The 21,591-nt window shown below is 70.1% G+C and overlaps 1 protein-coding gene across 6 annotated transcripts; it reads left to right on the top strand.

The window, feature by feature from the left end:
• The first annotated feature begins 3 nt into the window (after window positions 1-3).
• SIPA1L3 (signal induced proliferation associated 1 like 3) lies at window positions 4-21,173 on the top strand. 6 transcript variants are annotated; one of them, XM_059719385.1, is made up of 22 exons: window positions 5-130; window positions 1,771-1,846; window positions 10,394-11,839; window positions 11,990-12,120; window positions 13,089-13,283; window positions 13,375-13,549; window positions 13,850-13,953; window positions 14,349-14,506; window positions 14,852-15,428; window positions 15,795-16,069; window positions 16,325-16,573; window positions 16,662-16,805; window positions 17,051-17,184; window positions 17,275-17,390; window positions 17,479-17,804; window positions 17,888-18,091; window positions 18,176-18,338; window positions 18,894-19,092; window positions 19,328-19,471; window positions 20,194-20,287; window positions 20,427-20,508; window positions 20,614-21,173. In XM_059719385.1, exons 3-22 carry the CDS (start codon window positions 10,591-10,593, stop codon window positions 20,761-20,763), a joined length of 4,869 nt encoding a protein of 1,622 aa, XP_059575368.1. In that variant the 5' UTR covers window positions 5-130; window positions 1,771-1,846; window positions 10,394-10,590; the 3' UTR covers window positions 20,764-21,173. The 6 variants fall into 6 exon arrangements, with proteins under 6 accessions (XP_059575373.1, XP_059575368.1, XP_059575371.1 ...); XM_059719390.1 differs by lacking the exon at window positions 16,325-16,573 and having other exon boundaries at window positions 4-130; XM_059719388.1 differs by lacking the exon at window positions 1,771-1,846.
• The last annotated feature ends 418 nt before the right edge of the window (window positions 21,174-21,591 follow it).

The raw sequence follows: 21,591 nt of genomic DNA, 5'->3' as shown, positions 1-21,591 counted from the left end.
CCCCTCCCCTCCCTCAGTCGCCTCGCGCCGGCTCCGGGGTGTCCTCGCGCCGCCGCCGCTGCCCCCCATTGGCCCGCGCCCTCGCGCCGCCGCCGCCCCCCATTGGCTCGCGCCCTCGCGCCGTTGCCAGGTGAGCGCCCCCCGCCCCCCCCCACCGCCCCGCGGCAGTTGGGCTCAGTCCTCCCCCCCGCGGCGGGGGGAGGCGGGCGGGGGAGGGGGTGCTGCCGCTTCCGCCGCCTCCGGGGTGGGCGGTCTGGGGGGGCTTGCGTGCCCCTAATGCGGGGGGGGGGCGGCTCCCACAGCGGCCGCTGCTCCCGGCCGCTTCCTGACCCCCCCCCTCCGCTCCTCGCGGGCAGCCGCGGGGGCTGCTGGGAGATGCAGTCTCCGCCTGCCGGCGCGGGCGGCGGGGCGGAGGCGAGCGGACTGCAGCTCCCGGCAGCCCCCGCGGCTCCGGCCGGCTCGGGGGGGCGGGGCCCTGCTCCTGCCGCGTGCACCGAGGGGAGGGGGCGCTGTCCGGTGCAGGGGGGCGCGCCCCGTGCATTGTGGGGGGGGGCACTGCCCTGTGCACTGCGGGGGCTATGCTCGGCGCAGTGCGGCGGGGGGGGGGTGTCCTGTGCATTATGGGGGGGTCTGCCCGGTGCAATGCGGGGGGGGGGGTCTGTGGTGCAATGGGTGGGGCATTGTCCTGTGCATTGGGGGGGAGATGGGGGGCGCTGCCCCTTGCATTATGGGGCGGGGGGGGGGGATCTGCCCAGTGCAATGGGGGGAGGGGCAGATGTCCACTGCAGTGGGGGGCGATGCCCTCTGCCATGCAGGGGGGGCAGTGCCTGGTGCAATGGGGGAGGGGGCGCTCAGCCCTTGCAGTGCCCCTCATGTTGCGACTGGAGGGGGGGCTGGGAGTTATCCTGGGGGCTGGCGGCTGACCCCCCCCGAGGCGTTGCCTGCTGCAGGCAGCCGGGGCTGGGGGAGCGGCCCTGGGCAGGGGCGGCGGGGGGCGTCTCCTGACCTAGTTCGGGCCGGCGCGCACAATCGCCTATTCAGCTCGGGGGAAGCTGCCTGGGAAGGCGGCAGGGCCGGGGCTCCAGTCGGCATCCCTCCGTGCCACCGTCTCGGCCGCCTGGGCCCAGTCCCGAGCGTCTTCCCAGGGCCCCCGAGTGAGCGGGGCGCGGGCAGCACGGACGGCACCCGGCTCCGGGTCTGCGCCTGCCTCGACGTGGCTCTCGCAGCTTCCTGGAGCCGGGGTCTCGCAGCGGTGTTGGCCCCGGGCAGGGGAAGAGGGGCCTTGCACGCCAGAGCGGGCTGCAAAAGCCTCCGGGTCACGCGTGCGTGTTGGCACGGGGGTCTCACGGGCGCAGCGGCCGCTCCCCGGAGCAAACGTCCCCTCCCTGCCCAAGCACGGCCCTCGGCTGCGGCGAGATCCGGGAAGGAGTTGGCCCGGGCACTGTTCCCACGGGACGCCGAGGTCGCGGGCACGGGAGCCGGTTCCCCAAGGGCTTCTCGGGGGCTGCCCATGCGTGGCTGGGGATGGAGCAGGGCTCAAAGCATGGGACTGGGTGCCTGGACACTGGGGTCCCATCCCCAGGCCGGAGGTCGGGGACACCCTATCTCCCTTCCGCAAGTTTCCACCGACTGATTCGCCCCTTCCTCAGTTTCCCCGCGCTGGGATCTTGTGGGAGGCGAAGCCATTGCAGCTGGGCGGCTTCGAGGGGGCACCACCTGCCCCTGTCCGGAGCTGAACTCACTCCCGTTCTCCTTTCCCTTTGACTCCAGCGCGTCCCGACCGGCGTGGAGCCCGCGGCGTCGCTCTGCCCAGGCAGGAAGAGTCTCCCGGCGCGGCCCCGGCGTGGTAAGCACCTGCGGGCGGCATTCGCGCGCATTGGGGAGCCCGCTCGTCATATCTCGCGGCCCTGCCCGCGCTCGTTAGCAGCCCCGCTTCGCCGGTCGTTCCTGGCATTGCGGCACCGACCTCTTCGGGCTCCAGCGTCTACCCCAGGGCAACGTCCCTCGCAGCGACTCTTCTTGGGCTCGGCCGAACACACGTGTGCTGGACAGGCCGCGTGAAGCCGCGCTGCCCTGTGGCTGCGGGGAGCTGCGCCCACGGTGCAAGAAAGAACTTTGCCCTGGGGAAGATAAAGGCTCTCGACTCTGCCCCCGGCGTCTTGTCCTGCTCCGGGCTCGTCCCCGTGCCAGCTGCCCCAGGAAGAGGCAGCCGCGACATGGAGCCGGACGGTAAACGTGCGCGTGCTGGACCCTGCGTCTGGCTGTGAGGGGTCTAAAGGGCCCCTTCCAGGACGGGGTCGGACTCAGTCGAGCCCTCTTAGTGCGGAGAGGTCCGGGGGCCGCTGTTGCCCGAGCCGCGGGCCTTTGTCGGGGGTTGCCCGCGGCCAGAGCTGACCGGCACGGAGCCTGGCAGGGCTGGGAAGGTGAATGCGGCTGCCGAGCTCCTGGCACGTCTCTGCAAGCCCCGGCCGTGCCCCTGCAACATGTCCCGCAGCGCGGGTTTGGGACGTGCCGTGGCTAATGGCATCCCCCCCGGCAGGCAAAGAAGCAGAGATGGGGCCGGGGGCTGGACCGCTCGGGCTTGGCCCTGGCTGGGGTGGGGGCTTCCAGACCTGCTAACTTCATTGCAAACCCCCCCACTCCCGCCAGCCGAGTAACCGCCCGCCTTTCCCCAGGCAGAGGCTGTTGCAGCTTTGCAACCGCCAGCGCCTGTTCCCAGCCCCCTCCCCCCGTCTCCATCTGTGTCTCCCCGCCTGTGTGAGCTGGCAAGAAAGCAACAGCCATCGCTCCGTGGCCGGATCCCCGGGGAACCGGCCGCGGGGTGCATCGCGGCAGCCGCGTGATGGGGCCGGGGCCCGCCGGGCTCCTGGCGGCCGCGGGGAGAGCGAAGCTCCTCCGCGGCCCCGTCCCTGGGCAGACGGGGCCAGCCGGCCGTGGCGAGATGCGGTTTTCCACATGACTGAGGCTCCTGACGGGCCGTGTTTGCTTTCTACCACGCTGACCTGACAGCGCTGGTTTGCTCGGAGCCGTCCTCGCCAGGCCGGCTCGCTTTGATCCGCGGCTTTGTTCTGATTCCCCTCGGCGCCCGGATAATTTGCGGTGCGAGGCCGGGGCATCCAGGTTCCCCTCCTAGAGCAGGGGTCTACGCGTCTTCTCTTCCCCTGCTTCTCGTTTAAAAGGGGCCGTGGCTCGTTCGCGGATCTCCCCAGCCTCGGCCTGTGGACCCGTCTCCCCGTGCTCCTGGTCTCGCGGAAGCGGCAGAAACCCAAGCGCCGACGTCCCGAAAGGTCGGCGGTTAATGATTGACTTGTGTTTTCCCAGTGCTCGGATATCCCTGCTCCCGCCTTCCTCCCGGATACCCTTGGTGCCCCGGTCCCTCCCGCGGCCCAGCCGTGGGCGCCGTGCACGGGACAGGCTCCGTCCCGCTCTCGGGGACAGCGGCGGAGGCAGTGTCGCTGCCCCGCGGTCGGCTCCTGGCGTCCCCCGCTCTTCAGAGAGAAGTGCGCGGGGGGACGTGCAAGCATCCCGAGCCCCGGGAGCGGCTTTCCGGAGCCGAGCTGCACGAGCAGCTCGTTGGTAGTGTCCGGGAGCCGGGCAAGGGCATTCGGGGTGGGGTGAAGCCAGGGCCTGGTGCTCTTGGGCAGCACGGCCCCTGCGCCCGCCGGCGCCGCTCCTCCTCCGGGGTGGAGTCGGCCCAGGTCGCGCTACGTGCACACGCGCTGGGACCCGCCTGGGCGCGGCGCTCCCCCCCGCCGCGGAAACCTGAGCTCCAGCTCAGCCTGCCCCCGGGGATCTTGCCACGGGCAACCCCAACCGTCGCCTGTGGACGGGGCTTTCTGGGGGCTGCCGTGCCCGCAGCCCAGGGGGCTTTGTCACGCCCAGCCTGGCAGAGCGCTGCTCCCCTCCAGCGGCCGAGTCGTCCGTCCGTCCGTCCCCCACCAGCGACGATTTAGGGACAAAAGCATCTCATTTTCCAGCCCGGGACGAAGGGAGGAAGTGCCCGCGGGGCTTTGCAGCTCCAGGTCGGACCCGTCCCCACGGGTGCCAGGAAGCCGAGGGAAGTCCCTGGAGCTGGAGCGAAGCTGCCGGATCGCCGCAGGTCTCCCGGTAACCGGATTAATTGTTCCCCAGGCTACCGCGCGCCAGCCCCAAAGCGAGCAGCCAGCGCTGGGTAAACAGGGCCGCGCGCAGGTGACGCTGCCCCTCACCCGCTGCTCTGCAGGTTCGCGTCCCCAGGCGGGAGACGGCCGGTCTGTCCCCGTGTCCGCAGCGGCAGGTGATCGATCGTCGATGTGGTTGATTCGGGCGGTCCAGAGAGCGGGGAAGCGTGTCGCTGGGTTTGGTGCTCGTTCGCGTTCGGGTCCGAATTCTGGGCTGAGCCGCGGGGAGGGGATCGCGGGACGGCTGAGAGCGTCCGAGGTGCATCCTGCGTTGGTGGTGGCCGGATCCTGACCTTGGTCCTGCTGGTCCCAGGGGCTTGGTTCAGGGTCAGAGCGACGGCGGTAACAGGGTACATAGGTCGTGACCCCCACCACGGCTCACTCGTGACCTCTGCCCTGTGCAGGTGTGGCGATAAGCGGGGGCTGCTCCTGCCTTCCCCTTCCCTGGGCCCAGCTGGGAACTTGTAGCCCCTCGACCTGGGGGGGTGACCCTGGGCGGGTCCCTCTGCTCCCTTCCCCGGGGGTGCCGCCTATCCGGGCTGCTCCCTTGCCCCAAAGGCAGCGGCCCCGGCCACGTGGCTGGGCCCGGAGCCGGAGCCGTCCCCCCCTCCCCGGCCGCGCCCCGCAGCGTCATGTTTGCGCTCCCAGGAATTTTCTTTGTGCTCCAGGGGCATTTCGGCGCCCGGGCGCCCGCCAGCTCCCGCTCGGCACGTCTGGCTCTGTCGGGACGCGGCTGCCGGGGAGACACCTGCCCGCGCGGGCCGCAGGTGGACCCGGGCGCCGACGGGAGGGCGAAACAGCCCAGACCTGCCGGGCGAAGGTTTGGAGCTCGCTCCTTCGGCGCCCCTCCGAAACCCACGGTGCCCACAGGGGTGTCCCCAACTGCGGGCGGGCCCGTGTGCCCCCCTGCCCCCGCCGCGGAGCCGCGCGGCGCTTTCGCTCCCCGCTTCCGGGAGCGAACGTCACTGCCCGGAGCCCTGCACGGCCCGGCCGTGACACACCACGGGTTTCCTGCCCGGCGTGGAAGAGGTTACGGGAAACCTCCCACAGCAGCAGAGTCACGGCTGAGTCAGGAGCTCGGGGAGCTGCCTGGAGGGGGTGGGGTGGGGGGGGCACACGGCCCAGCTGGATTTGCTCCCGGAGCCGCCACGCTTCCTTGTTTATCCCGCGGCCAAGCCCTCCCGCTCCCGCCAGGTGTCTCGTTTGCTGCGGCTGCCTCCGCAGGGAGTTTATTCCGGCGCTTCCTGGGGAGGCTTCCTGCCCGCTGGAACGGCTCCAGGTAAACTCGGCGCGGGAGCGGTGCCTCCGCCCGAGAGCTGGGCCGGCCGGGAGCAGGTGGGATGTCTCGGCCCCCGGAGCCGGTGCGTGCGGCTGCCCACATCCTGCTCCGAAAGCCGTGGGCGAGGGTTTGCAACGTGGGCAGACCCTTGCACGGGCCAGGGTCCGGGACCGGGACTGGCCCTGGTGGGGAGCAAGGAGCTCACGGATGAGCAGTCTGTCACCGTGGGCTCGTGGGGGGACGGGGCCCGGCTCCCTCGGGAGATGGATGCTGCCGGAGGGAACCGTCCCTGTCGGGCTGGCTGACATCGTGTGTGCCGTGCCGTGCCGTGCCGGCGAGGCAGCCGGAGAGCAGCACCAATTTCAATATTATGCATAATTTATGTTAATATCTGCCAGGCCATCTGTTGCTCTTCTCCTTTTGACTGGCTGCATGGCCCCGTTCGGCGCCGCTAACCCGCTGTAACCATCCCCTTCTCCGGGGGAGGGGGGCCACGAAGCCAGCCCGTCGGCAAGCGTGCACAGGGGCACACGTGTGCACGGGCATGCGAACCCACGCGGATGTGTCACCTGGCCGGCAAAGCTGCCTGCGCGGGTCTTTGCCAGGACACGGAGCACCCGTGGCCGCGCGACGGTCGGCGGCGATTGCTCTGTCCCGGTTCGAAGCCGCGGCAAGGCTGCGGGGGGGGAATTGCGCTGCGTGACGGGGCCGGCACGCGTGTGCGGCGTAAAGGCGGTTCCTGGCTATAGGGTTTTGCCCCTTTGCACTGATGCTGCATTGGGGGCAGGGAGAAAGAAATCCCCCCCCCCCGGTCCCTTGGTCAGATTGGTACGGAGATGGGCAGGCCCCGCTTCTAACGAGCACGGGGTAATGAAGGCATGGAGTAGGTGCGGCCAGGAGAGGACTCGTCCCGCAGCCGTGGGCCGGGGAGATTTGGCCTCGACTTGGGGAAACAATCGCCCCTTGTTCTCCCGATAAGCGATCGCATCCGAGGGCAGCGCGGGGACGGGGGAGGCGCTGGCCCTCGGCTCGCAGCCCCTTGCCCGCGGACGTGGGGCAGGTGCCAGCTTCGGGGCGGGGGCCGCCGGAGCAGATGGGCCGGATGGAGACAAAGGCTCCGGTTCCTGCGTGCGGGGTCCTGGGAGCGGCGCCGCCGGCCGGGGGTCGGAGCAGCTGGTCTGTGCCCGGGCACCGGGCCAGGCCGCGGCGCGGGTTCTCCGCTGCAGCGGTGCCCCCCGGTTCGGGCTGGCGGGCGCCGGTTGGAGGGATGGGGGGGGGGGTCCTCCCGGGAATGGCACGACTGCCCCCGGATGACTCGGGCCCGGCTCAGGCCGGGATTTCTGCCTCGCGGAGCCTCTTCCCAGGCCCTCGGGTTGCTGTGGCAACCAGCCGTGGGGATTAAGGGGGGATTTGGGAGGTTTGGGAGCTGCCTGAGCGTGGGCGGGGGGGTGTTGAGGGGACCCGCTCCAGCCCGCGGGCACCGGTAGCCACCCAGCTTAGGAGGGAGACGCAGGACGGGGTTTACACCGTGCTAAGGGGGAAAAGAGACGGTCCCGCGGGGTCCCTTCCTGGCCATCTCAAAACGAAGCAGGGTCACGGCACGAAACGAGCAGGACGGCAGCTAAACGCCGGCACCGGCACGGCCGTTTCCCACCACATGGGGTGGAAAGGGGGTTGATTCCCAGTGCACGCTGCTATGGCCTGGGAGGGGCTCTGGGAGAGCGGAGGGGCAGGCAATTTTGAGGTCCAAGAGTGCCAAAAGAGCTGGCTGAGAAGGTCTGTTGTTCGGGCGTGGAACCTGAGGGAACCTGCAGAGCTCCCGCTATGGCCCTCGTTGCCCGGTGCGGCCCGTGGGTCCCGAGGGCTGGAGCAGAGCTGCTCCCCACCCCCTTCCCCCGGTGCTGGACACCGAGCGACCCGGGCGGCTCCCAAGGGACGGTCGGTGGGACACGGCTCCCAGCCCAGCAGAGGGGCAGCTGGTCCGGGGCTCTTTGTTAGCTGGATTGTTAAGGGAGAGGAAAGTAACGGGTGCCACTCCAGCGGGGCTCGTGGCACCTGCGTCCTGCTGGCTCTGGCAGGGCTGACCCGGGCTAGATTCGAGGGCCCAGCTTGAGACGTGGAGCAGGAACCTTTGCGGTGCCGGCGGGGGTGCGGGGACGAGGCTGGGCAGAGGCGTTGCCCGGCTCCCGCGGGCACCACGTGCCGTGACTCAGGCAGTTCGGAATTAGGGCCGCCCCGGGCCAGGCCGGGAACACAATAAAGCGAGGATTACGAGCCCGGTAATCCCGGCTTTGCAGCCTCTGTGCACCCAGGGGGCTTATTCTGGGCTAGGGGGTGGTGTGCGTACGTTTGCGCGCACACGTGTGTGGGCATGTCCATGTGTGTACATGTGCATGCATGTGTGTTTACGTTCGTGCATGCACGTGTGTCTACGTGTGGGTGTACATGTGGATGTACATGTGTGGGTATGGACATGTGTATATGTGCATGTCTGCTCGTGTGTACATGCATGTGTGCGTCTGCACGTGGGTGTGCGTGTGTGCATGCATGTCGTTATGTAGTACATCTATGTGTGTGTGTTTACGTGTGCATGTACATGCGTGTCTTCTTTTCTCTCTGGGCTTTTGGCTTGCCCCGCGTCTGGCTCCGTGGATAACGTCGGGGCCCGTCCCGGCGCACAGCTGGGCCCGGGCTCCACGCAGAGCTGGAACAGCCTCGCGGGTCCGGGTTAAAATGCCAAGTCTGGGCCCCAGGCAGCTCTGTGCGCGCGTGTGCATGTGTGTGTGTGTGTGTGTGTGTGTGCGCGTGCACACCCGTCTCTCCGGGACACAGTCGGGATCACCGGCATGGCTGGTTCTGCCCCAGCTCGGCTGCCCGAGGCGGTGAAACGGAGGCAGTTGAACCAGGTCATGGATGCGATGGGGGGTACATGGGGTGGCTCTGGGATGGGGGCGCAGGAACCGGGCATGACCCTATGCCACGACTGGCGGAGGCGTTGTCGGTCGGCCCCCGTTCGCACTGGTTGCAGCCGCAAGACGGGGGTCTGTCGGACGGGGGCGTTCCTAGGGCCGCGCGGCGCTGTCCATTGCACCCCCGTCACGCTGGGGTGAAGGAGCCGCCTCGGACGGCACCACGGAGCCGGGCCTGGATGCCACGTGCGGCTGGACGTGCGCCGGAGCGAGTTGCTTGGTCGCCAGCTGAGCTGCGAGCTCGAGGGCTTGGAGGAGGGGTCGGGGTGGGGGTGGTGGCGCCGCTTTGCATCATGTCTCGCTGGTCATGAGGCTGGAAACGTGTCGCACGCATGAGGCTGAGGCTGACGCTGCCCCGCGCCGGGACCCGCAGCCTCCAGGGCAGTGGGGGAGGGCAATAGAGGCTCCCCCCACTCGCCACCCTGGAGAAAGGGCTCTAAGGATGGTCCTCGAGCCACCTGGAAATGACCCACGTGTTGGAGGCAGCCCGGAGCCTCCCCAGGGCTGGGCTTCTTCCCGGCGCCTCCCGGACCCCAGGGGCATCTGCACAGGCGAGTAGCATCACCGCCAGTTTGCCTGGCCCCAGTGCCAGGGCAGCAGCTGGGACCCCCGCCCTTGGGTCAGGCTGTGGTTTTTGGAGCGGCTGAAGTCCCCAAGACACCCAGCCCTGTCCCAAGGCCCCAAAAGTGGCTGGACGTGCTGGGACCTCGCACCCGCTCTGCTCAGAGACGTTGCCCAACCGGGGCCGGACCGGACGCTGCGGCCCCTGCCAGGAACTTCATGCCACTCGGTCCCAGGTGCCACCTGATTGCTTCATCTTGGCGGCTGGCTCCTGGAGCGCCTGGACGAGCATGTCCAGCTCCCATCGCCGTCTGCGGGGCCGGGCGGTCGACCGCGTTCCCCTTGCAGCCGCCTGCTCCCAGCGCCAGCCCCCGGCACCGCGACGGCGAGGGCGTTTCGGCGACCTGCAGATAGGTGAGGCAGCGCCCGGCTGGCACGGGCCGCTCGGCCCCGCGGACGAGTAGCGGGTCTCGGCGCCTCATTCACTCGCGTTTCCTTCCCCGCTGCGGCAGGAGCAGCCTCCGTCTGGTCGGGGTTCGTTGCCAGCTCGGGGGTGAGATCCAGCATGTTCACTGTGCTTAGCCCGGACTCCTGGGTTTTCTCCGTGCTCTGTAGAGGATGAGGCCGGGCTGGGAGCCAGGACACCGGGTTGCAGTCGTGACTGCCCCCGACTCATGCGGACGCGGGGGCGCGGGCGGGCTTCATTCTCACGAGGTGCTGGCCCTCCGATGGGGCCGGAGCACGTGGCTCCCGGGACCGTCAGGGCAGACGCAGGAGCCCGGGAGGGCCCTGCTGCACCACGACCCGAGACTCGGAGCCGCGCTGATTGTGCACGCCGCCGCCTTGCAGGAGCAGCATGGCAGCAGCTTCCTCCAGTGCCACATGGTGCCCGGGGGTGGCTCCTGGCTGCCGCTCAGGGCGCGGGAGCAGAGACGATGCCTTGCGGAGCCACCTGCTCGGCCCCAGGCATTTCCGCGCCGGGAGCCGGCGCTCCACTAGGGCTGGCACGGCTGGCCCCCACCCCCCAGTGCTTGCCCGTGGGGGCGTGCCTAGAGACCTCAACCGCCAGGGTGGGTTGTGCTGCGTCGGCCTTGCTGGCCCCCATCTCGGGTGCGTGGGGGGGGGGCCTCAGGGCATGTGTGTGTCTGTACCCATGCTGTCGTGTCTGTCTGGGAGCGGGTGACCATGCCGTGCGGGGGGTGGGGGGTGGTTCTGGGAAGGGAAGTGTCTGAGCTCATGGGATCGTGCACCCCCCCCCCAGTCTCTCGCCTGCTGACCCGTGCCCCCAGCCTGGCTCTGGTTCTCATCGCCAGCCTACCTGGTGCTGGCTAGCAGGGCACCTGGCCTTACCGTGCCTCAGTTTCCCCATATGGCTGTACGTGTCGTCGTTGCCTCACGCTCGCCCTCTCCCCTTCCCATTGCAGGATGACCTGAGACCTCCACCGGCCGGCTTCGCCTTCGCTGCAGTATCCCGGTGGGGAGCGAGGACCCCGGCGCAGCAGCATCAGGGCGAGTGACGATGGCAGCATGGGGCGAGCGGGCAGGAAGCCTTAACGCCGGCCCCGGTCCCCGCCGGCCTGGCACCGGCTGAGACCCCCGGGCTCAGCACCGCCGCGGGACAATGACCTCCTACCGTCACGGGCAGCATGATGGCGCGGACGCAGGCGGCGAGGGGCTGCCCGGCGCCCGCCCCAGCGACCTCTACCCCCCTGGCTTCTGGGGGCCGAGTGGTGGTGAGGGAGGAGGAGCGGCCCCGCGGCTCCCTGCGCCCACCCCTGCCATGCCCAAGATGGGTGTCCGCGCCCGCATCGCCGACTGGCCCCCCAAGCGCGACGCCCCCCGGGACCCGACTGCCCCCAGCCCCTCCAGGGACTCGGAGTCCGGCGGGAGCCTGGACTTCCCCTCGCCGCGAGGCGTCCCCAACGGGCAGCCGGCACCCGCGGCTTGCCTCCGAGCTGCCCCGCGGTTCTCCCGGCGCCGCTCCAAGGACGTGGAGTTCCCGGAGGGCTGGCCCCGCTCGCCGGGCCGCGGCTGGACCCCCCTGCGGCACCGCAGCAGCAGCGAGGTGACGCTGAGCGAGTGCGAGGTGGCCGAGGAGGCGCCGGCGCTGGGCGCGCGCGTGGCCAACGGGCTGCCTCTCTTCCGCGAGTACGGCAGCACGTCCTCCATCAACGCCCAGGGCTTGTCGGAGCAGAGCTTCGTGGCTGTGCTCCGCGACCTCCGCAGCGCCCCGGCCCCGGGGGACCCTTCTCGGGACGGCGCCGCCAAGGAGAAGCCGCGCAAGAAGGCGCCCAAGGGGGCGGACGCGGGCGGCGACTCCATCTTCCGCAAGCTGCGGAGCGGCCGGAGCGAGCCAGGGCCGGAGCCGGCGGAGGACGGGAGGGCGGGCGAGGGGGGCCGAGCCTGGCTGTGCCCCAAGGGCTTCGCCCACTACGACGCGCAGAGCCTGCTGTTCGACCTCCGCGCCGCGGCCGCCAGCCGGGCCCAGCCGGGCCAGCGTCGCAACACCACGACGGGCGCTTCGGCCGCCTCGGCCGACGCTGCCGGCCCCGAGGAGCTGAACGGCAAGGAGAGCCTGGAGCACGACCCCGGCGATGCCACCAGCAACGACCTGCTGCTCAGCTGCCCCCACTTCCGCAACGAGATCGGTGGCCTCAGCGAGCGCAACCTCAGCTTTGCCCGCGGTGGGGCGGCGGCGGGGGTCCCGGAGGGCCCCGAGCCCCCGCTCAGCGCTCGCTGCACCAACGCCGGCGTCTCGGTGCTGGAGGTGCCGCCGGAGCAGCAGCGCGACCCGGGGCGGCTGCAGCGCTACAGCATCGAGCACGTTGACCTCGGTGCCCACTATTACCGCGACTACTTCCACGGCAAAGGTACTGGCGGAGCGGGGTGTCTCCTGGCCTCCGTGCCCTGGAGCCGCGGGGCTTCAAAGCTGTAGGACCGGAGGGGAGAAAAGAGCGATTCGGAGGGGAGGTGGTGCCGTGCCCTTTGCCCCTTGCCCTGACGGCTCTGCGCCCCTACAGAGCACTCCAACTACTTCGGTGTGGATGAAAAGCTGGGCCCCGTGGCCGTGAGCATCCGGCGGGAGCGGCTGGAGGATCACAAGGAGCACGGGCCGCAGTACCAGTACCGCCTCATCTTCCGGACCAGCGAGGTGAGTCTCCTCTCTGGCTCCCCCAGGCTCGGCCCCGGGACCCCCAGCACCCTCCCGGGGGGAGCGAGTTGAGGGGGACAATCTCCTAGGACTGCCGGATGCCCCTTTGGCACGGTGGAGCCAACAGGCAACTCCAGTGGCTGATGAAATGCAGCACAGATGAGTGTTAACGGATGCGCCTGAGGGGGGAAGATCATTAAGAGCGGGTTGTGAACGTGGAAACATCGCAATTCCCCTTTGCGAGTCCACGGGGCGTCCATGGCTTGGATGCGATGCCCAGGTCTGCTCCCCGGGGATGGGGAAGAGCCGGGGAAGGTGCAGAGAAGGGCAGCGAGGGGGATTGGTGCAATGGGGGAGTCTAACAAGGCCAGACGTGGTGGGGTTAGGAGAGAGGCGCTGGCGTGGAGACAGGACAAGGGTTTCTAACATATGAAGTGGCGAAGAGACAGTCCCAGGGGATGGATTCCTGGCCATCTCTCGCCAGACAAGGACGAGGGGTGCTGGCATGAAACGAGCAGGCTGGCAGTGTAACACCGACACCAGGACGGCCGTTTCCCCCACGTGGGAAACAGTGGTGGTGTGGGGGAGTGGAGAGCTCGGCCAGATCCAGCCGGGGGCTGGGCCCGTGCTGGGGGGAAGGGGCATCGGGGGCGGTGGGGTGCGGGAGTGCAGGGCACGGCCTCAGGGTCGCCACGACCCGGACCCTCGATAGCTGCGAGGGGGAGAGGAACGGGGGAAACCTAGCTTGGACCCCGTCACTCTCGTGTCCCGCGCCGCTTTCTTCTCCTCTCCCCTTGTATTCCCAGCACTCCCAGTACAGTGTGGCACGGGGCAGGATTTCTCACTCCCCCAAATCTGGGCATCGGGGCACTTGATCTCCCTCAATCTTGGCTGGGGAGTGTTTGGGGGTCCCAGTGCAACCCCTGCCCCGACCTCACACCTCCCTCCCCCTGTTCCCACGGGTGCAGCTGGCCACCCTGCGGGGCTCCATCCCGGAGGACGCCATCCCCACCACCACCAAGCCCGGGACGGGGCGGGGGCTGCCCCTGAAGGACGCACTGGAGTACGTGGTCCCCGAGCTGAACATCCACTGCCTGCGGCTGGCCTTGACTGCAGCCCCGGCCAAGGTCACTGAGCAGCTCCTCAAGCTGGACGAGCAGGGGGTGAGTGGGGGGCCAGGTAGGTGGGCCTGGGGGGGGTAAGGGCTGCAGCCCCAGCCCCTCACCCTGGTGCTTCCCGCTCCCTGCCCCCCAGATCTGCAGGAAGCACAAGGTGGGGATCCTGTACTGCAAAGCGGGGCAGAGCTCAGAGGAGGAGATGTACAACAACGAGGCGGCCGGGCCGGCCTTCGAGGAGTTCCTGGAACTGCTGGGGGACCGGGTCTGTCTGCGCTCCTTCAGCAAGTACGCCGCCCAGCTGGACACCAAGAGTGAGTCTGGGGCTGGGGATGGGGCTGGGCTGGGGGCACGAAGCTCCCACCATGGGCAGGCTGGGGGGCATGCGGCTCCCACCAGGGGCAGGTTGGGAGGCTTGCAGCAGGCTGGGGGGCACGTGGCTCCCACCACGGGGTAGGTTGGGGGCACGTGGCTCCCACCACGGGGTAGGTTGGGGGCACGTGGCTTCCACCGCGGGCTGGGTCGAGGGACGCGCGGCTCCCGCTGCTGGGCGGGCTGCACTGGAGGGGCTGTGTCCCCGTGGCCCCGCTGTGACGGCCTCTCTTGCCCCGCAGCTGACTCCACGGGCACGCACTCGCTGTACACGACCTACCAGGACTATGAGATCATGTTCCACGTCTCCACCATGTTGCCCTACACACCCAACAACCGGCAGCAGGTAGGAGCTGGGCACGTGCTGCCCACCCACCCACTTCCCTGCAGGTGCCAGCCCCAGACCCTCCTCTCCACGTGGGCGGGCGGGCGGGCGGCGGGGGGCTGGAGACTTGCCCCACAGGTCAGCAGGGACCTGAGGAGCCTCCGCTCTCACCCTGCTGAACACAGGCGTCCGGGCTCCCCTTCATCTCTGCGCTGGTCTCTATGCCCCCTCGCCTCCCGTGGCTGGGAGGGAACCCAGGCGTCCCGGCTCCCTTGCCCCTCTGCTCGGACTGTCCGCTGCCAGGGTTGGCCCTCAGTCCTCCCACCCCCACCCAGTAGCTGGGAAGCCCACCCCAACCCCACGCTTCCTTGCCACGTGCATCACTCGCTGCCTGGCGTGTCTTGGTGCCCCTCCAGCTGCTCCGGAAGAGGCACATCGGGAACGACATCGTCACCATCGTCTTCCAGGAGCCCGGCGCGCTGCCCTTCACACCTCAGAGCGTCCGCTCCCACTTCCAGCACGTCTTCATCGTGGTCCGCGCCCACAGCCCCTGCACCGACAGCGTGTGCTACAGGTGAGTCCCGCGCGGCTCCCGGCCTGCCCCGGGGAGGTGCCGGGCTGCGCCGCTCGCCCTGGGGACCAGGGGGGAATGTTTTTCCCCTCTCGCCGCTACCGGTGCAGCCGCACCTGGGCTGAGACAGCAAGTCTCAGACGGTCACATCACATCCTTCGTTTCCTGGGGGGAAGCCAGGTGTCCAGGCTCCCCGTGAGCCCTCCACCCCGTCTCACTCCTTCCCTCCCTGAGTGGGGCCAAGTCCCCTCTGTGGCTCCTCCCACGCAGCCCCAATCTCGCAGGCCCCCCCACACCCCTGCCCAGCCCCCTCCCACATCCTGACCCCCTCTCCACTCCTCTCCGCAGCGTGGCCGTGACGCGGTCCAAGGACGTGCCGCCCTTTGGCCCCCCGATACCGCGAGGGGCCACGTTCCGCCGCTCCGAGCTCTTCCGGGACTTCCTGCTGGCCAAGGCGGTGAACGCGGAGCACGCGGCCCACAAGTCGGCCAAGTTCAAGGCCATGGCCACGCGCACGCGGCAGGAGTACCTGCGGGATCTGGCCGAGCGCTGCGGCACCGGCCCGCCCCTGGACGCTGCCGGCAAGTTCAGCCTCATGGCGCTGGCCTCCAAGCGGCGCGAGAAGGCGCGGGCGCGGGCTGGGGCTGAGCTGCTCAGCGCGGGGGCGCTGGCCTGGCACGTGCGGGCCCGGGACTTTGGGCGCAGTGCCGAGGTGGACTGCGCCCTGGCCGTGTCCAGCGAGCTCATGGCCCTGCTGGACCTGGCCGCCAAGGAGGTGGCTTTCCACTGCTTCTGCGCCGACGTCATCGGCTGGACGGCTGACGCTGCCACCCTTAAGGTCTTCTACGGCCGCGGCGACCACGTGCTGCTGCGGGCACCCGACGAGAGTCCCGGGGACATCCAGGAGATCGTGCAGCGGCTCAAGGTCAGGGCTGGGGTCAGGGTCACGTTGCGGGGCGGGGGTCTCTGCGGCTCGGTTGTGCCCAGACACGCGTACGTGGGCTCAGGGTCCCATGTGGCAGCCTGTACCCCAAGTGCTTCTGGGGTGAATGAGTCGGGTCAGAGCAGGGAGAGACGTGGCTGGGGCTGCCTGGTATGCTCTGGCCACTGTGCCCCACTGCCCCCCCCCAAGCCGAGATAGGAGCTAGGTGTCCGGGCAGCCGGCGCCCTCCGCTCCGACTGTCGCGTCCCATTCCCTGTCCTCCTGGAGCTGGGAAGACCCCAGGCGTCCGGGCTCCCCGTCCCCTGTGCTCCGAGCTGGGGAGAACCCAGGCATCCGGGTCCCCCCCAGATAGTGACGTCGGGCTGCGAGACGGTGGACATGACGCTGCGGCGCAACGGGCTGGGCCAGCTGGGCTTCCACGTGCGCTACGACGGCACGGTGGCCGAGGTGGAGGAGTACGGCTTCGCCTGGCAAGCCGGCCTGCGCCAGGGCAGCCGCCTGGTGGAGATCTGCAAAGTGGCCGTGGTTACCCTCAGCCACGACCAGATGATCGACCTGCTGCGCACCTCCGTCACCGTCAAGGTCGTCATCGTCCCGCCCCACGAGGACGGCACCCCCCGCAGGTAGCGCCCTGGGCGCCGGGCCCGTCGCGCCCCACCCCCTGACGGGTACCCCCTGGGATTTGGGTTAATTAACACTGGCCCTGATGACCCCGTTGCCACGGCAGGGAGTTGCGGGCATCCCCTTGGGTCCAGGTTGGCACCAGGGCCCAGGGGTCCTGACCTCGGAGCATCCTGTGCCGCCTGGCGGATGGGACCGGGGGCCGGGGCCCAGGCTTGGGGGGCAGAGAGCGCGGTGTCACCCGTCTCTCCCGGCAGGGGCTGGGCCGAGTCCCTGGAAGCGCAGGGCACGGAGCCCAAGGCGGAGCCGGAGAGCGCGCCGACCGGGTACCGCCCGCCCTATCGCAGCCACTCGGCCTGGCAGTGGAACGGCCCGGCCTCCCACAACCCCGGCGGGCGCTGGTCCGAGGCGCTGCCCCTGGGCCACGGCCAGTCCCTGTCGCGCCCGCCCAAGCAGGCCCCGGCTGCTGTGCCCTACCGCGACCCGCAGCCCCCGCACGGCAAGAGGTGAGCGAGGGGGCCGCGGCGTCTCCGGCAGGGTCCCAGCTCCATGTGGGCAGCGAGGAGCCATCAACCGAGCCTTTCCTCCTGCCAGGCCCGTGAGCTTCCCCGAGACCCCGCACCTGGCATCGCCGGCGGGCACGGAGCGCCCCCAGCCCTACCGGCAGCCCTCAGGCAGCTTCTCAGCCCCTGGCTCAAGTGGGGCCATCTTCACCCGGTACAAGCCGTCCCCGGAGAGGTAGGTGCGGTGCATGCACCATGTGCGCAGCCAGGGACAGCCGGCTTCTGCCCCCCTGTGCCGGAGCCTGGGGGGTCCGTGACACCCGTGCGGCACGGGCAGGACCTCCCTGTGAGGTGTGCGGCAATTCGGGGCTGGGGCACGGCTTCCCACCCCCCCGCGCCAGCTCTCATTCGCCCTTCCGGTGCTACGCTAACGAGAGCGCAGGGTTACATCCGTGCCGCCTCTCTGCCACCCTCCCGCAGATACGCGGCTGCCTCCCCCCGGTCCCTGCTGCCCTTCGAGCCCCCCAACTACGGCCCCGACGCAGGCTCCAGCGGCGACTCCTCGTCCGGGGGCCTCGCCAGCCAGGATAGCACCATGGAGCGGCACAAGCCAGGTAAAGCCGGGAGGGCTCGGGAAGGGGGTGGGAGCTCTCCCCGGATTAGCCTTGGGGTGGGCTGACGTCTGGCCTTGTGCCCTGCCGCAGAGCCCCTGTGGCACGTGCCAGCGCCGGCCCGGCTCCCGGCGGCAACAGCCGGCCTCGCCAAGCGGCCCAGCAGGCAGGAGCTGGCGGGCAAGGACTCCCCCAACCGGCCTCCCAAGGTGAGTGGGTCTCGCCCGTCCCCGGGTGCGAGGGACTGGTTGGGCCCCGCACGCGCCCAGCTCTGCTGACGTGGCCGGGCCGTGGCAGGGCGAGGCGCAGTACTCGAGCCACTCCAGCAGCAACACGCTGTCCAGCAACGCTTCGAGCAGCCACAGCGACGAGCCCTGGTTCGACGCACCCGACCCCGCTGAGCCCGAGCCCGACCCGGCCTCTGTGGGCGGCTCCAGCGACAGCGGCATCGACACGGCGCTCTACACCTCCAGCCCCGGCGCCCGGCCCACCCGCCCCACGCCGGCCCACGCTGCTGGCCTGCCCGACAACGGCAAGCGGAGGGAGCCCGTGCCCGCCGGGCAGAGCTGGGGCTACCGGCACAAGGGCTACGCCGGCAGCGCCGAGTCCTACAAGCCACCTGGGTGAGCTGGGCACGGGGCACGTGGGATGGGGGTGCTCTCGCTGCCCCCGGACCTCCCCGCCTGATGGCTCTGCTTCTCCCCAGCACACGGCAGGGCTACCCGGTGCCTGGCTACAAAGCACCCGCGGCGGAGACGCCCCGGCCGACTCATGGACCCCAGCCCGGCTCCTTCCCGCTCTCCGCCTCCGTGCCCAAGTCCTTCTTCTCCAAGCAGGCGGCCCGGGCCAAGCACAGCGCAGGGTGGAGGCGATTGGATGAGCCCCCCGCGCGGCCCCCCGAGCCCAAGAGGTACGTGGCACTGGGGCGCGTGGGGGCTGGGTGCCACTTTGGGGTGCCACACTAACCCTCCTCCTCCCCCCCACGGCGCCGCAGGCAGGTGGACGCCAGCGCCCGCAATGTCTTCGGGCAGCCGCGGCTGCGGGCGTCGCTGCGGGACCTGCGCTCGCCCCGCAAAAGCCCCAAGTCCAGCATCGAGGACGACCTCAAGAAGCTCATTATCATGGACGCCGTCAGCCCTGAGCCCGACTGTGATGGCGTGAGTCCTGGCTCCCCCCCCGTGTCCGGCGCCCAGGACTCCTGGGTTTGCTTTTCCACTCCAGAAGTGGGGCAGCTGCGAACCCCGGTGCCAGCCCAGCTCCAGGAGGGCATGTAGTAACCAGCGGGCTGGAGCAGCCGGGACTCCTGGGTTCCCTTCCCCTGCTGCGGGCAACCCCAGGCAAGCTCTTCCCCCCCCTCCGGGCTCCGGCTCCGGCCACAAACTTTGTGGCAAGCCGGCCTCTTGCCGGGAGCCGTGCAGACAGGGCACCGTGGGGCTCCCATCCTGGGTGCGGCTGTAGGTGCTACTGCAACACGCACCCACATGCATGTGCGCACACACACACACACACACACATACAACACGTGCATGCACATATACGTAGGTGTGAACACATGCTTGCACATGCATACACGTGTGCAGCTATATGCCACCACGTGGCACGTGCGCGTATGCAGAGTGCCTATGCATGCACATAGGCATCAAACTGCATGCACGCACACACGTGCAGCCCCCCGAGCTGACAGGGTGGCGGCCGCACTCCTGCCCTTCCAGGTGTCGCCAAAGATGCTGCAGCGGACGCTGTCAGACGAAAGCCTGTGCAGCGGGCGCAGGGACCCCAGCTACGCCGCCGCCCCCACCTGCTTCGACCTGGTGCTGGCCAGCGACGTCCTTTCTGGCAGCACCTTCCCCTCCAGCACGCTGCCCGTGCGCCGCCAGCCCGGGCCCGGCCCCAGCCTCCCCGAGAAGAAGTGTGAGTGCGCCAGGGGGTTTGGGAGCCCGGATGCCTGGGGTCTGCCCCAGCTCTGGGCAGGGTAGGAGTCAGGGTTGTCTCTGAGCTCCAGGCAGAGAGTGGGGTCTAGGGGGTGGGTTGTGGGGACCGGGAGCCAGGACGCCTGGGTTCCCTCCCCTGCGGGACAGGAGTGGGGTCTGCGGGTCAGCCTGGGGCCCGGACGTCTGGGTTCCACCCCTACCCCGTGCCCCCCCAGCCGCCATCTCGGCCTCCGAGCTCTCCCTCGTGGACACACGGGACAAGCCGGTACGGCGCCTGGACCCCGGCCTGATGCCCCTGCCCGACACGGCGGCTGGCCTGGAGTGGTCCAGCTTGGTCAATGCTGCCAAAGCCTATGAAGGTAGGAGCCCGGGTCCAGGGAGAGCGCCCGACCCACATCCCCCATGCTCAGAGCTGCACGGGTGCATCCAGGGCCCCGGGGGTTTCCCTCCCCTCTCGGTGGGTGTTGTGTCCGGCTGGCCATGCTCGGCGCTGCCCGTGCCCCTGGGGTCCGTCGTGTCCCCCCACCCCCCTGCCCACCGGCATCTCCAGCTGAGCAAAGGGCGGGGGATGGAGCTGCCTCTGCGCCAGCACCGCCTTCCCACTCCAGCGCCAGGCGTGCTGCCCCGGGGGGGAGCGTGACCTGCTTTCCAGGCCTCCCCCCACCCCCCCGCGCTCGGCTGGGAACAGCCCAGCCCAGCCCAGCCCAACCCCAGCTCCCAGCTCTTTGTGGCTGCTGAAGCCGCCTGTCCGGACCTGCCGGCTCGGGGCTGCCTGCACCAAGCTCTCTGCCCCAGTTCTGGGCCGGGCCGGAGCCCTTGAAAAACTGAGAAGCCCCCGGGCCGGGGCAGGTAGGACGGACACCCCCCCCTCCCCCTCTTCCCCCCCGCCCCGCCCGCCCCGCCCCGTGCACAGCACTGGGGGTCACGGCAGGTCCCTGACCCCCGTCGCACGTGTCGGCTCCAGGGGGGGCCGGATCCCAGCCCGGCCGCCAAGAGAAGGAGCGCCCTGGGGAGGGGGCTGAGCAGGGTCCCGTCCCCCCCACCCCAGCAGCCCCTGCAACGGCCCCTGGTTGCCTTGCAGTGCAACGCGCCGTCTCCCTCTTCTGCCTGCACCAGCCCGGGCGCGGCCCCGACGTCCCGCCGGCCCCCGGCCCCGCACCCCGGCCCACCATGAGGTATGTGGGGACTCTCCTGCTTCCTACGGCAGGGCTGCAAGCCAGCATCCAGTGTGGGGCAGGGTTGGGGGGAGCGTTTGGAGCCCCCGGCCCTCTTGGCCTGGCGGGTGACAGAGGGACCTGTCCCATCTCCCCCCAGCGAGGAGCCCTCTGTGGACCTGCCGGGGAAGGTCTGCCAGCTGGAGGCCATGCTCAAGCAGCTGCACAACGACCTGCAGAAGGTACCAGGGGGCAGGTCGGGGGTCCCCGGACACCTGGGCTCCCTCCCGGCCCGGCGGGGTGGCGCGGGGCCGGTGCCGTCCCAGACGCCCCGGTTCTGTGCCTAGGAGAAGCAGGACAAGGTGGTGCTGCAGGCCGAGGTGGCCACCCTGCGGCAGAACAACCAGCGGCTGCAGGAGGAGTCGCAGACGGCCACGGCACAGCTGCGCCGCTTCGCCGAGATCTTCTCCGGTGCCGCGGACACGAAGGAGCCGTGAGCGTCGCCCCCGCGCCCGCCACCCGGGCCCCCTGCTAATTTATTCCCCGCCCCGGCGCCCCCCTCGGCTCCGCGGGACCAGAGCAGAGCCGGGCCGGCTCGCTCGCTCGCTCCGGGCACCCCCGGCCCCGCCTGCTGGCGCCGGACCCCTCCCCAGGGGGGTTCCCCGTGGCCTTGGGGGGTGTGCCCCTCTGCCCCCCACCTTCGGATGCAATACAGCCGCCTGCCCCGCACCCGGGCGCCGGTCCCCGGCGTCCAAATAATAATAATAATGACGCCGGTGTGACCAGGCCCGGGGGGCGCGGAGGGGGAAGGCCCCCTCCCCCGGGAGCACTTGGCCGAGCCCCGGGCCCAGGCGGGACGCGGCCGCCGGACTGTAAATGTTCTTTATAAAACACTATATTTGTTTAACGCCGTGGCCTGCCCGCCTCTGCCTTGCGCCCACGGGGGGGCCCAGGGGGGAGATGGGGGGGGCCCAGAAAGCCCCCGGACCAAGGTTCACGTGGGAGCCATGGGGCTACTGTGGTGGCCAAAGGGGGGGGGGGCAGGTGGTCCTGATCCTGGCAGGCACTCATTTGGGGTGGGGGGTGTCCTGGGCTGGGGGAAGGAGGGGGGGCGTCCACCCCCGCACAGGGCAGGGGTCCCCACCCTGGGTTCTTGCCCTGCTACTGGTGAGATGGGGGGAGCAGAGACCCCACACCCCCGGGTTCTCCTCGCTTTGCTCCTGGCAGAGGGAGCAGGTGCAAAGAGCCGGGCTGCTCGGAGAGGGCATGGTGTGGGGGGGGCTCCCGGACACCTGGGATCCCCACCAGCCGGGGGGGGCACAGAC

Source organism: Alligator mississippiensis, chromosome 15 (assembly GCF_030867095.1).
Source record: "Alligator mississippiensis isolate rAllMis1 chromosome 15, rAllMis1, whole genome shotgun sequence".
Lineage (NCBI taxonomy): Eukaryota > Metazoa > Chordata > Crocodylia > Alligatoridae > Alligator > Alligator mississippiensis.
This window is presented reverse-complemented; position numbering and strand designations above follow the sequence as displayed.